The sequence below is a fragment of the Falco naumanni genome, chromosome 4 (genome assembly GCF_017639655.2).
Source record: "Falco naumanni isolate bFalNau1 chromosome 4, bFalNau1.pat, whole genome shotgun sequence".
Lineage (NCBI taxonomy): Eukaryota > Metazoa > Chordata > Aves > Falconiformes > Falconidae > Falco > Falco naumanni.
Window position 1 is genome coordinate 2,059,640 of NC_054057.1, and position 15,225 is coordinate 2,074,864.

The following is a 15,225-nucleotide window of genomic DNA, read 5'->3' on the forward strand; positions in this document are numbered from 1 at the left end:
TTGTCATCTGGTTGTTTATCTAGTTTAAAAAATAAATGGACTTTGTCTACAAGAATGCACCTTAGTGGCAAGCACTGTGCTGAGGTAACTAATCCCAGAGCAAAGGGACTGAGCCTCATTGTACTCCAGTGGCTAACGACCTTACATGAGCTCCAGAAATCATTACTTTTATGCTATAAATTCTGCATAAAATTAGAAGTTATGTGCCATACACAAGAAAACAGGTTAAACTGTACCACTGTTTCCTATCATCCTATGTACTGCTGACTCTCAAAATTTTATGATCTCTTCAGCATTTCTTGTTTTTGTTTCCAACACCACAGTGCTTCATACTGCTGCTGCAAAGTAAGTAGGTTCTGTCCTTCTAGATCCATACATTTCTGTCCTGTACTTCGACATTAATTTACAGTAATTTCTGTGGTCCCTGAGGTTCTAAGTTACAACATGCAAGATTGAGTGTGTTAAAAAAAAGAAAATATGTTTTGTCATGTATCAAAATGTGTTCCCTGACCATGTCCTGCAATCTTATAATTCAAATGTCTGAATCATCTCACTCACTAGGGAAGGGAATATGGCTTCAGCTCTCCATCTGCCTCCCCTGCTGCAACCCTGAGAGAAGCTCTTCTGGGAACTTGGACCTCTCAGCAGCTGCTTCCCTTTGCAACTCCAAATGTTCAACAGCTTCCCCCTGGTTGCTTGCAGCAGAGCAGAGGAAGGAAAAATAAAGCATTGCTGGGTACTCTGCTGCATGGTAACCAGATGGGCTGTGTCTGAGCATACTCACACACCTCAAAAATAATGACTCATCTATTCCAGACGGCTCCTCCAGACCATCCATCCAGAGCCAAATGTTGCAACAGCCCAGGACTCAGGGGCTGCTCAAACATGTGTCAGCTGGCTACTGGCTGCAAGGGACTATGTACTATCCATGTGATGACAGATGTCAAATGACAATCACCATTTCTCCCTGTCCAAATGTGTCCCCTCTCACAATCAGACATTGCCACTAGAAATGCAAAGAAAAGAAGTGTAGGCCCTACACAGTTAGGCTAGCAAATACTGCCTTAAGCTGGGGGTCGTTTCCTTCTAAAGGTCTAAGGAGAAGTAACTGTGTGGCTTTTTACCTTCAAGCACAGAAGACATGCCTCAGCGTCCTGTAAATAACTTAACCTTGATTTTATGTCTAAATAAGGAAAACAAACAAACAAATTTGCTGAAATACTGCTGCCATGAAACTCTGAAGAAGTTTGTTAATCCAATTTTGTGTTTTGGAAGGTCAGTATAATAAAGTTCATAAGGAATTTAACAAATTAAGTACATAGGGAGTTTCCAAGCTGCAGTTTCTATTTAAATATCAAGAGTATCAAACACACCAGTAATTTATTTAAAACAGCTTAGCATCTACAGCTGATAATGTGAACAGGCACTGACTACTTCAGTTATTCCTTTTGCTCAGATTTCCTTAACTCACATCATGGCTGAGACCACAGTGAAGAGACAGAAATAATTGTTTGGGGGAAAGTACAACTAGTTCTAGTTTATGATGTATTAAAATGATGCAACTTTGTAAAAACTGTACTTTATTGCAGTCTAATTTATGTTATAAAATTAAATCCAAGGTTCATGAAGGCATTTTTATTTGAAATCTGACTTCTCTGACAATGTTTATATTGCCTGTAAGATTGCGATTTGGGAAAATTGCCAAAGAAGATCAACAAGCAGATCAAAACAGAACACATAGACATCTTTTCTACAACTTTCAGTGAAATCAGTTACAATAAAAGACATCGGGTAAGCAGTGGAGACCAGCGTTCTCTTTTGTTCCCAGGACAGGTATAGCACTGGGCAGGTGCATTGGAGACTCACTCTATGCTACTCACGCAAGAATGAACAAAGTACTGTGACTATTAAGTAAGCCACATTATTTTGGAGAAAATAGAATAAGGCTCAGAGGATAGTTCTGTTTTTCTGCCAACTTAATGCTTATTTTTTGTTTCGAGTCTGCCCAAGAGTACCAATTACTGCCAATTTGGTAATTACTCTGTGCACCAGAAACCAAATGTACTAGACTTCCAAACAAGGATCAGGTAGCAACACATTTTTCTCATTCTCAATTTATGCGCAATTTAAACAGGCATTTTTTAGGTAAAAGGTCCAAACCCCACCACATACAAAGGCAGGTTATAGGTAAGTAAATATGACAGTATACCTTCTGGAAATACTCCCACTAAAACAGAAAAGAAAAATGATAGCACTATGTGAAACCTTGCTTTGTACTTTTTTTGTCTGAACATTTGATTAAATACATCATAACTACTTAAATGAAATGATACTACATAGTGTGTCATACATACATAGGAAAAAGTCAGAAGCATATCCCAGTCGATCAGCTGTCATTCTGACCTGACCTTGCAGACTCAAAATGAAGATTCAGCTGCATAGCCAACGCATCCATTTCCTACTTCTTCATTTGCCTTGCTCTAACACATTCTCATGTGTTTAAGTATATGACTCCCAGACCCTAGGGTAACTCCACACTGAAATGTTTTCATGCAGGGTATTTTATATTGCCTGAATTAAAAAAAATCCCAAGGGGTGCTGCAGCAGCTTGAGATTACTCTGTTGATTGATATTGTGCTCTTTTTTATTCACCTATAACTTTATTCCAGATTTTTTAAAAAAAAGGGTGGGGGGTGGGAAGAGAGAGATTAACTGATCTCATGTCTGCTGTTGGGCCACTTTCTACCACTAGCAGAGAGAAAATCTTAGTGTGTGGGAATATCTGGGCAGTTAGAATAATCCTTCAGTTCTGAGCTCTGAATTTCCACAGAGTTGGCAACACCAAATTTCCATCAAGCCCCAGCTGTCAGACATTCAAGGAATGATGCAAAGAGCTTCTGTATGGGTGAACAACATGTGAATAAATATTCAGATTGCATAACATAACATAAATTGAACATTTCAGATTTAATGTTCAAAAATCCCAGCAATAAATAGGCATTTAAGATTCATGTCATCAAAGAAAGCTTCTGGGGAAGTAGTGACTGGCAGGAATAGTAAATACTTCTTTAATTATTCACACCAAGCCAAATACTTGAAGAAATGAAGAAATTAGTTAATGCAAGCCTGATTTGTGGGCAGGTAACTTAGTATTCCAAGGTCATTAGCTTTCAAAGCATTTCAAATGTCTAGCAGAGCACAACTGAAGAGTGTGCTTTACAGTTTCATAAAAAGATCACTGTATATATGACAGATTGGTTTTTTTTTTAAAGAGAGCACATCTATATTTAATATAAAGTAGGCACTTGTTTTACACAAACTCTTAAAAAGCTGGCTTAAATATGTTTAGATTCTTATTTTAAAGCCTTAAGAAAAATTTCAGCAATCTGTTTTTAAACCACATGCAGAGATCAAAAAAAAAATGGCAAACATACTGCAGTATATCCTGCTTTAATATCTATTGTTTACCTCTACTACACTCTGGTCTTTGACTCATACTATTCTTTTCACTTCATAAAGCCAATGCTGTTCCCAAATTCATCATCTGTATGATCAGGCTTAAGCTTCTTGTAATCGCCTCCAAATCACAAGTGAGTTTTCACTTCCTCATTTATATCAGATTACATATTGTGCCCCCATACTCCCAATCTCATCCTCTCTTACCTATCACTAGTACATATGTGGTACAGCCTTTCTGAGTTCACCCATAGATCTGGTAAAGTGTCTGCATTTAAATCCTTCTTATAATACCAATTAGTGAATGAAATGAACTTGTGTTTAATATTACCTATTTCTTCTTCTCTGGTATGTCTGTCTATGAGCTATGAGTCTCATGTGAGCAGGTAACATTGCTTATTTGAAATACACCTAACAAGTAGCAGGTGACATCACAAGTAACAAAGAATAAAATTCAAACTAAAACCTAAAAAAACTGGGCTAGGCTTCTTTTAAGACCCTATGAATGCACACATTCTGTCAAATTTCTTCAAAGTAATCTACAAGTCTCACCTCATGGTATTCAGTGATAATACAAAAACTATCTCGCTCCACAAAGCTTGCATAAAATCTGACAATGGCTGGATGACCCAATTTGGAGAGTAGCTGTGCTTCCATATTTGCTTCAATTGTTTCATTAGGCTTTAGGTCTCCAATAGAGATTTCCTTTAGGACCTTTCTAGAGGAAAAAAAAATATTTATATTAATAAACCCAGAAAAATGTAAGATATAAAAATCACATAATGTTCAAAATCCCATCATAATTTCTTAAAATTAAAAATAACGACATTAACCAAGTATTTGGCAACAGGAACCAATCAGGCAAACATGGATAAGCAAAGAGAATGCATTAAAATGCAAATAAATATGCTAGGCACCATAGTGATTAAGCAACATTTTGAAACTACTACTTTGAAGTATTTTTCCCACTAATTCCCTATTGCACTGCTTTCTTTATGATGTGTTTTCAGTGGTAGGGATTAGTGCATAATAATAAACATAAATAAGAAAAAATCAAATCTAAGTGACTTCAAACCCACTCAGAGTATATAGCTCAAGATTCATACATGAAATAAGGAGCACCAAGAAACTGGTTCTGCTGCTTCTGCCAAAGTCTCTCCATGGAGGCATGAGAAAAATCACACAGAAGGTAGTATTTCTGTGACTATTTTTCTGGTGATAATATCAGGATGCCAATTCTTTTTCCAAAGATAAGCCTGCCCTTCACCTGAACACCTTAAGTGAAAAGTGCAAATCTGGATTTGTGGTTGAAACCTAATTCTAGTTTCAATGAACTCTACATTTTCCATGCTTAACATTTGCTTTGAGAGGCCCTAAATCCTCTGAGAAAGACTGAAAAAAATAAAGGGATTTTTCATATTCTTCAACTTTAACATGTGAACATGCCATAGGACAATCTGTAGTTCAGACCTCGCTCTAGACAGAATGTGGACCTGGAGAGTTTATTGTCAGCTTGTTCTGGAAAAAAGCCCTTTGTGCAGGGCACTTTAAGGAAGCGTATTTTGCTGAGATCTTCCTGATGAAATGTTTTTAAAAGGCACACATCACACAAAGGCATGCCATTTCTATCTCCTTCACCAGCCGCTGAAGAATGCGTTACTGATCTATGTCTGAAGGAGCCTTTTGAGACTATTAGAGAATATAATGGTATTTTACTGAAACAAAGTGATGAATTTCCAATAACTTTTGAATACATGGAATGACGGTTCCACACTGAAAGGTTGTCTTCACAGTGCTTTTAGTAATTTCCCTATTCAATACTACACAGTTGTAAGGTCACAGTAGGTAAATATGACAGTGATAAAACTACAGTAATTCACTTGATCTAAGGAAAAAACCCTTGATTTCTCCGTAAGAAAATTTCTTCCTAAATCTCAACCACCAGTTTCTGACTAACAATGCATGAATTTTTATATAAACTTGCCTAATCCCCATCTGGCAGTGTGATGAAAAACACATGCCATTTAATTTGTCTGCAACTCTACAGACAAATTTCATACCACAGAGACAGGTAACACCTACGCCAGTCTTGTCATCTCCAGTTGACATGGGGACATTACTCTTTCCTTCATATAGATCATGTCACAGAACTGACAAAACAGAATGAGTCTTTGTTAAACACCACTTAATAAAAGTTTCTGGTATACCCAAGGCAGCAATAAAAGCCTGATGTGTTAATACGTAGGGATAGCTTGTCATCTTAGTCACTCAGTGATTTTGGTGCTGTCATCAGCCATCAGACAAGACAGGTGTTTGTTTTTCTTATTTAAATTAATTCCCAGAAAAAGAAATCGGGAAAAATCTATTTTTTGTAAATAAGGTATTGGTTTTCTGCTACACAATGGTAATTCATATCCAGAGTTGGAAGTCATTTGCATCTAGAAAGAAAACTTTTGTCATGCAATCTAAGATTAAGTATATATGTAGATAAGGTTTGATTTTACTGCATTTAATATAAAGAATGTAACTAGACTTCATACCTTCTACAAAGCTTTTGATACCTACACTTAAAAATTAAAAATGCATGCTTAAATAACTCTCTGTTGATTAAATATTGACAAAGAAGTTTTGTCAGTCTCAGAAGTCTCACAGTGAAAACAGACGAGCCTCCAGATCTGAAGTGGCTCTTTTCTGATAACTTTAGGAGAAAAACAATGAAGCTAGAAGTCTTCAGTCAGAAATTCATCTATATAAATTAACTATACTTTTCAATACATAGAACACTTAAAGAGTGCTTAAATTCACTCTTCCCCATTTTAGTGTTTACACAAGTAACTTATACCTGAACAGGGAGATAAAATGAGCAATTTCTGTGATTCACCTATTTCCTAAGAAAACTCAAATTAGACATCCCTGGTGATGCTAAATAAGGCTGGTAGATCCATAACCTGATAGTCTGCCTATTAAAAAAAAAAAAAAAATAAAAGTAATGATAAGAAAAGAACACACTTTTCTTACCTAAACAATCCTGACAGCATTTGCCCTCTACTATGAAAATCCAGCTCTACACTTTGAAAGCGACAAAAAGTGTTTCTGTTTATATGATCCAACCTGCATTTTAAGGTTGCCATATAATAAAGAATAAGTTATCATTGCTCGTATTTCAGCCATAGTGTATCATCTGCTGAAAACCTGCATTGAAGAGTTTAGAAGCAGAGTTAGGTAACACAAAGTATTTTAAACAAACCTTTTGAAGCATGCCACATGAACATTTATTATGGATATTGGGAATAACAGACCCTCCTGTTAAGATTTTGTCAAGACTCCATCTAAACTACACAGGTCTATCTGAACTTTTTTCATAAAACCCACCTCTATTTTTTCTGCCACTTAGGCTCAAGTATAAAGCAGGACTTAAAAGGTCCAAAACTATTTGCATGACCTAAGAGATCATGGGTTTAGGTGGCACAGACAGAAAAACAGGTAAAACCACTAAAATGTGGATGCCCTCCAAATACCAAATTAGCAAATATACTAAAAGAGATGTACCAGTTTAAATATATTTATTATAAATTCCATTTAATTTAGAATACAGACACATAAGCAGATCACAGAATCATTTAGGTTGGAAAAGACCTTTAAGATCATCAAGTCCAACTCAAACATAATGCTGCCAAGTTCACCGCTAACCCATGTCCCTAAACTAAAGAGAAGATAAAATGTCAGTGAACACAACTAGAAAACTGTTATAGGAGTGCTAGCAGATACCTTAAATACAGAACGATAGCCTCCAGATGTTAACTGTGTGGGAAAAAAGCCCTAACCATGCAATTTAATAGTGCAAAGACACTTCAAACTTTGTCTTGAACTGACTGTAACTGGAAGAGTCTTGCAGTGAATGCATTGACACCTTGGGAGTAAAAAGCGCTGGCTGTCACTGTTTACATCCATCGCGGAGGAAGTTTGGTCTGGTACAGGTAACAGCATCCATCGCCTCAGGGCAGAAAAATAACACAAGCGATAAGCCCACTCCCCAAAACACAGAAAGCAGCTGCCCTGTCTCTGCAGGGCCCACGCCTTGGCAAGCTCACAGACCTTCCCTGGGAACACCTTCTAGCTCAGGGGTCCTCAAACTTTTTGGACAGGGAGCCAGTGCACGGATGAAGTGGCAGGCAGTCATTTGCGGCTGCTTGGTTTCTCCCCCCAACCCACGGCGGGGGGTCTGTAAATACCGGGGGGCAGATTGAGGACCCTGGGGGGCCGTATCCGGCCCGCGGGCTGTAGTTTGAGGACCCCTGTTCTAGCTTATCATCACCAAAACCTTGCTGGCTTGCATTGTCAGGCTTTGAAATGCAGCCAGGCCAGCACACCACATCTGAAAGTGCAGTTATGTGGAGCAAATAGGGATAAATAGAGCAAGATTTAAAACAAGAGAAAAACAATCACGAAGGTGGAATTCTCCAGGATATGGACACACAGTGGGAATCCCTTTCTGAGCTTTACTAGTGACTGACAATATGCCACAGCAGTGTTTATCTCCGTCTATTTGCACTGATCTAAAATGTTTTACAACCCATCTGGTATTTGTTTACATTGATGACAAACTTTATTATTATATAATCTGGTTAATCGGATCAGCTGCAATTCTCAAAAGACTGCCTTTCTCAAAATGCACTGTTTACTGAGTAAACTGCAACATGAATTATTGACTAGGTACATTTGCTTGCTGGTAATGAAGTAAAAGAAATATAACTCTTTCAATGTGAGCTCTAATTAATGATGTCTTAAATTCTATTTATCAAACAGCAGAGAAGGTATGGTTCTACAAATGAGGGCCAAAATGAAGAAGAGGTGACAACACTCATGCAGAAGTCCTGTCTGTACAACAGCTTCCACGTATTAATGGGAAATTCAGTAACAAGGACACTGTGTGCCTACAGACAAGATGAAGTCACCCATGACTACTGCTTCTCACAGTCAGTTGCTTTCTAGAATATTGCACAGTTGATGAGATTTGCAAGTTACAGCCAACAGAATAGTTCTAAAATCATAATTTTAGATCTGTGCTGATAACTTCCAGATTGAAAATATTACATTACTGGAATCTAATTTTTGATACATAGTCCTGCCTATCTCCAACTTAAACTGTCCTTTCTGTACAGTTTACATCTGGGTATTACAGAGTTCCTTTGATTCTGACATTCCACTATGCATATGAGGTTCTCTTCACGTAAAGTAACTTGCCTGCCATCAGGCATTATGGCTTCCACACGTTTCCTTTTGTATCGCATTTCAATTCGGCACATCCATCTTTTATTTGCAATTAAGATACTTCACTGATTTTATATGGCACCCTGTTGCCTGGAAACTACTTCCCTGAATTAGGTTGGTCTTCTAGTCCATTGGAATTTTCATCTAATCCTTACCCATCATACATACAGCTATCCCATTACTAATAATCTCACCAGACTCCTCTGCCTGGTGTCAGTGACTAGCTTTCCCGCAGTTTACAGCTTAGTATGAAAAAATCAAATAATCATTCTTTACATTTTATCCACTATGTTTGGAGCACCATTTTCTGCATGCCCAGATGATTAAAGACATTGATCTATCTGTTAGGGAAAGAAGGACCTGGTGAAACCATGAAATGCAAAAAGTCAGCACACACTAATCAGTCCTACCTAGAACAAATACTTGGTTTTAGTTAAGGAAAGAAACACTCACAGCAAATTAAGAGCACTTGGTTTCTGTGGGAAAAATCAAGATTACCACGCTTCCAATGAAAAACAAATGACGAGTGCCGTTTCCTACTCCTACTTATATACGTATGTTTACTCATTAACCAAAACATTTCAAACTTCAGTGTTACTACGCCATTTCTTAAATCAAATCTTGCATTTATTAGTTAAGACAAACCCATTTCAATCCTATGTATTGCTGCACAACTCCTTAAATCAAATGCTGTACTTCTTTTTCCATCCCCACAAACACTATTGACTTATTAGTAAAGCCGTAACACTCATGAATGACTGGTTTTTTCCTATTCTCCAGAACAGCCTATTCATGCTGTTCACAAACGTTCACAAGCATCAAGAACCAATCCCGAGTTAAACGCCAAGATTTCAATTGCTGTATGAACACTGTAGTATCTGTAGACGGATTAAATATAATTTCATTTTCTGAATAAGCACTTTAAAGAATTTAACTGAGCTTAAATATCTTTGAATGGTGATAAGATTTCATAAATTTACAAGTGAAACGGATGATTCATTTCATTTCCATCAGCAAGTCACAATTATAGCACCTACAAATGTTTTTCAAGATGCCTAATTTTCAAATGCTCTAACATATGCACTAACACTGAGCAGTTCAGCTCATGATGTAAACAGTTTATGGTTATTTGAAAATTAACAGTTCTTAATTAGTATCCCAAAGGAATTAAGAATATTTTTTCTGGAACATGAAAGAGAACACTGCTGAAATAAGTTAACTTCAAGGAATACAGCTTATATAATTTTCTTCTGGAATGAGAAAAATCTCTTGTATACAAAGGCACATATTTCAAATTATTTTTGGTCAACTATAGGTGCCAACACTGAGGAAAAATCAATAATTACAAAGCAAAGCAGAGTACTTGTGTTATCCTGCACAGAACTGAACAAGACATATTACTACTGCACAAAAGCATCCATGAATGTTACTTATTTAGATATTAAAATTATTTTTTTTTGTGTAATTCTTTGGGATCTCTTGGCTTGTCATCTACACTGATTAAAAATTACAAAATAAAAGTGGACATTGATTAATAAAGGAAGAGTTTTCCACTAAAGCCACATTTTTGAAACCTAGAATTTTGTCCTTGACAGAAATGAAAAAACAGAACTAGATTTATAGTCTATTTATATGCTTAAGCTCTAAATCAAATACTAACTGAACTGAAGAAATTTGTGTCTACTCAGGAAAATTATAAAAAAATTGTTAGGGCGTGCAAACTAAATACCTGTAAATTTTTTTTAATTTTTTTTTTAGCAATGCTTTATCTCTACATGTTGCACTATCACCATCTACTGTTCATTTATCCTTTTTTCTACATCCTAGTCTTGTTTAAGAATGTAATTAAGTACCATGCTGTCACTAATCTAAATGGAATTTTAGGGAGAAATGTGACAAGGACTAAACAATTTGTTTATTCTTTGTATCTTTGAAGACCTAATTCCATCAAACATTAAATCATCTAAACCAGGCATTTCTCCATTGCGATTTCATTACACACACTCAATACATTTCACTATTAACTGCTCTCTGCTAATTAATATTCCCCTTCAGATAAAAGAGATACCGTTAGAGAACTACAGTTGGATGCAGCATTTTGTTTTCAAGCATTATAATATGATTAAACATCTCAAAATTGCAATGTTACATTTCTTCAACTTGCATCCTTAGGCTGCAGCATCTGCCAAAAAGAATTTTCCTTGTATAGGAATTTTGAAATCAGTTTCAATTAGAAGTTTTGAAGAAAGACCCTTATATCACCTGATTCATATATACCAGTTTACAGAAAACAGACAGTTTTGAAGAGCAGGAGTTGAAGGGAAGCCAGGCACACTAATAATCACTATAAGAATGCATTCCATAGAAATTCAACTAAAACATTTCCTAGTATAAAATTTACTTGGTTCTTTCCTGAATGTAAATATATTGGTAAGCAGAACTATGTTCCTTTCAATATTGCAAGGATATTTGTGTCAACAGTATTGTCCCTTCAGTGGAACTAATTCCCATAAGTAATTTAAATACTAATTGCTGCAACTTTAATGAAAAAACTCACTCTTCCTACATGTCTCTTTCCAGCAGGTATCTTCTGTAATGTTTATTTCTGATATACAATGAATTATCTATGGTACAAAAAAAGGCGGGGGAGGAGAGAAAGAGATAAAAGCATAGTTCGTACCCTTACAAAAGCATATTACTAAGTAGTCTACAATCAAAAGCAAAGGGAATCAAGAAATGCTGAGGAAATTAATTGTGTATAACATCTATTGTTAGATAAAAAATCTTTTAATACTTTCCAGCCCTCCTAAGTATGATACTGTGGTCTTAGAAATCAGTGAAACAGGTGCAATTCAAAAATGAAGGAACTACCCAGCAACACTGAAAAGTTATTTTAGATCACATGAAGGGCAAACCATGCATGTAAGAGAAACAGTGAACTAGGCATTACATTTACTACCGTGTCACATAAGCACAACCAAAAAAACAGAAAAGAAGGAAAAATACACTGATTGCCCAGCAAATCCAGAATTTATTTCACTCACTGCAGCAGTTTTCTCATTACAATGTACTGAACACAACAAAGAGCTGGAGGCTTGTTCTGCATGGAAGAAATGACAACATCCTTGATGCAAATTTAAGAGAAAACACCTTGCCAATAAGGGTAAACTGCAACAAGATACAATAGACAGGCATATTCAAATGTTGCAAAACCACTGTATCTTTAAGGCAGGTGGTCACAGTTCAACCTGAAGTAATAATACTATACCTCTCAACTTTCCTACTAAAGCTAGCTTACAAATGCATAAAACCTAAATCTCAGTTTCAACAAAACGAATGAGACAGAAGTGATCTCAAGGCATTTGCTTAATTACAAAATCATTAAATACTGTCTCTGCTGTGCATCTCAAAGAACCAGTAATTCACCAACAACGCCTTAAGCACAATTCTCTGCCTGATGTTGGAAATGCTACTTGTAAACAATTTGATAAACAGTGAACTCAACCACCAGCACCACTCAGTGCCCATACACAAGATCAGAACATGGCAGGTGCTACAGCACTGAGCCTGTGGGGGACGAAATTTGGAGTAAACCCAAGTAGTATTTTCTTTATGGAACACTGCCTCCCACCCACATAAAGTAAGGGCATAGTTAGAATGCACCTCAGTCAAATGGGCAAATCCCACTGAAAGGAGAGTAGGCTACTTAGTTAAAAAAGTGTAAAAGTAAGAAAAAAAGAAAACCAAATATCAGTACCACCAGATGACAGCAGATGCAAAAGTTGCATCAGACATTGCTGCAGAGGATTTTCAGAGGCACCTGTGTTACACAAGCTGAGCAAAGAGCCCAAGTATGTTCTGAGTATTCACCCTTCGATGGCAAAGAAGCCACAGAATACCAGGTTTTATACTTTTTGAAAAGGAAGGGAACTAGAAATTTTAACAAAGAAATTGCTTGCGCAAAAGCCTACAGCATGGCTGTCACTTTAAATTGCCAAATCTGTCACCAGCATGAGCAGTGTGAAAACTCACATCTGTGCTCCAATGTCAAGCTACCCTGCAGCCCCCACTAGAGATTTATCTGGCACAGGGACTTTCCATACTTTCTTACATTGAGCTCTAAATAAATTGTTCCAGCACGAGACGGTCCATTTCTTGGATTCCTCTGTGTCATAACAATCAATTCTGTTGTTCTATCAGCTTTAGCAGAACATCCTTCTGCAGAGATGCATGTATGCGTCTGTTTCCGTAGCTTTGTGGTAGCTGTGTAAAAGCATAGCTTTACTGGAGAGAGGAATGCAGAGCTGTAATGGTAGCTCCTGCCTTCTCTACCTGTGTTGTACTTTGGCACTGACAAATTCCCACTGCAAGAGAGGTCTGCAGATCTCCAGGGGCCAAAAGCCAGGAGGAATCCTATAGAGCAATTGCTGGGCCGCAGGAAAAGCTGGGCACTGACAGGGATGCAGAAGGCAGGGAGTAAAGCACCTTCCCACACAGTCTTCAGTGAGAACTGCTTTGAATGAGTCAGGGTTAGCAAACTGGTCCCTGAACCTGTATTGGTCTGCACTAAAAACTATCTGAAACAATTGTGGCCACAGCTGCAACTGTCTACCAAAACTGAAACAAAAACATTTACAGTTCAGTGGAATTTCCAGGTGTCCTCTTCAACTAAGCCACAAGAGCATCAGCCACTGCTACAGAGATTTCAGCAAGGACTTTGACACTTGGCTGCATTTGGCCTCCTGCAGCATTGTTCACAGAATATGAAAGTCATGCTTAGCCACTCAACTGGAAAGCTCATGAAGGCTAACTCTTCAAACTGCTCTAGCTAAATCAGCAAGACCTCTCTGTCAGTTATTCCTATTTGGGGCCAAGAATGACTGCACACCGTAGTAATGGTGGCAGCTCAGCTGATACATGGTAGTCTGAGCCTTACAGGAAGATGCAGAGGCACACTTGACTGAACCAAGCAAAAGCTGGTTCACTAGGAAAAGCTTATTTAAAAATAAGCAGCAACCAGGAAGGTCCTATAGGAAATGCACCTTTGTTCAGTTTCCAAGGAGATCATGAATATCTGTTCACAAACCTAAAATGACCCCATGGATTCTAGTTTTAATTTCTAGTTTTTATTATTAAATGAGGGAGAAGAAAAAAGGAAAGCAGCATAATTAGATGAACGTGCAGATAACAACTGGCAGGGAGTAATTCTTACTGGTTTAATCAATTCAATATCAAATGACCATTCCCATGGAATACCTTCAGAGAAGCAAGCAGGCACCAAACACAGGGACTGACAACACAGCAATCTGCTGATGGTCACTTGGATATTCCTATACAAAACTCTTCCAGCTTTAGATTTTATTTCATTTGTTATAAGAAGTCATAAATAATTGAAAGTCACATGATAAATTATTCAGCTAAGTGCACAGTTTCCAAGGAGTCATAGCATGAGTCTGGATTAATGGTATAATGCAAGTCAGATGCAGAGGCTGAGCCGACGCCCCACAATTACCACACACAGGAGCAGTCCAGGGAGTTTGGCGCTTCTCAGCATGTGCTTTCCACCATAGGGACATGTAAGTACCTTGTGAATATTTATGAACTAGAAGTCCCTATTGCCTACTGTGTACTTCAGCTGCTTGCCCATGCATGGTTATGAATTAGTGAAACTTAACCTAGAGCTTCACCTGGCACAATTGATCGGGATATTCATTATCTATACGTGATAGCACTGTCCTTCAAGACTACTGCTGAATGTACATCTCTGCTATAACAGGCTTTGACTCTAACCATAATTGCCTGTTATAATTTAACCGATAAGCTACTCAGGGGGACTAGGATAGAACTGACTGCAGGAATATTACTGTTTGCTGTAAAGATACTAGTACAATCCTGCTACTTTATACAAACCAAGTTTCTAATTATTTTGCGTAGGTCTAGGTCCATGATGTCCAGAAACAGAAGCAAACTCCTCAAAAATTGAGACAGACTTTTGCAAAAACATATGCAAGTCAAGAATCTGGGGGGAAAAAAACAAACACCTGCAGATGTCCTGCATTTTGAAGGTGATTTGTAAATCTTCTCTGAATGTACCAATAAATTAAAAGCTATACTGACACAATTTACAAAAATTCATATAAACTATTTTCTAGACACAATATTGAAATGCCTTCCTTTTCTTTGTCATTAGAGATTGCATTTGAGCAGACCATTGAGATGGTAGAGTTTTATAAAACAGTACCGGCTTGATAACTACTGAGCTGCTGATACTTTGCCAACAAAATTGGCATTGTATTCATACATGGGCGTACCTTGAATTTCCTATTAAATAAGATCTAATAAGCTTCAAAGCATTTACATATGATGTTAGTAAAGAACTGAGGGTAGGTATTTAAATACCAAGTACATTGGAAAGGTGCAGAAGAATTTGTAGCGTAATTGTTCCACCAGCATTTCCAATTTTTTCCAATTTTCCTAAGTTTGGAGCCTTGTCTACCA

General features: G+C 37.3%; 1 protein-coding gene across 1 annotated transcript in view; it reads right to left on the reverse strand.

The window, feature by feature from the left end:
• The window catches only part of NEK11 (NIMA related kinase 11), an 83,979-nt gene that overhangs the window by 59,372 nt on the left and 9,382 nt on the right, over nucleotides 1–15,225 (reverse strand). Inside the window, 1 exon segment of the mRNA XM_040593482.1 lies at nucleotides 4,009–4,174. Coding sequence (XP_040449416.1) covers nucleotides 4,009–4,174 — 166 coding nt within the window.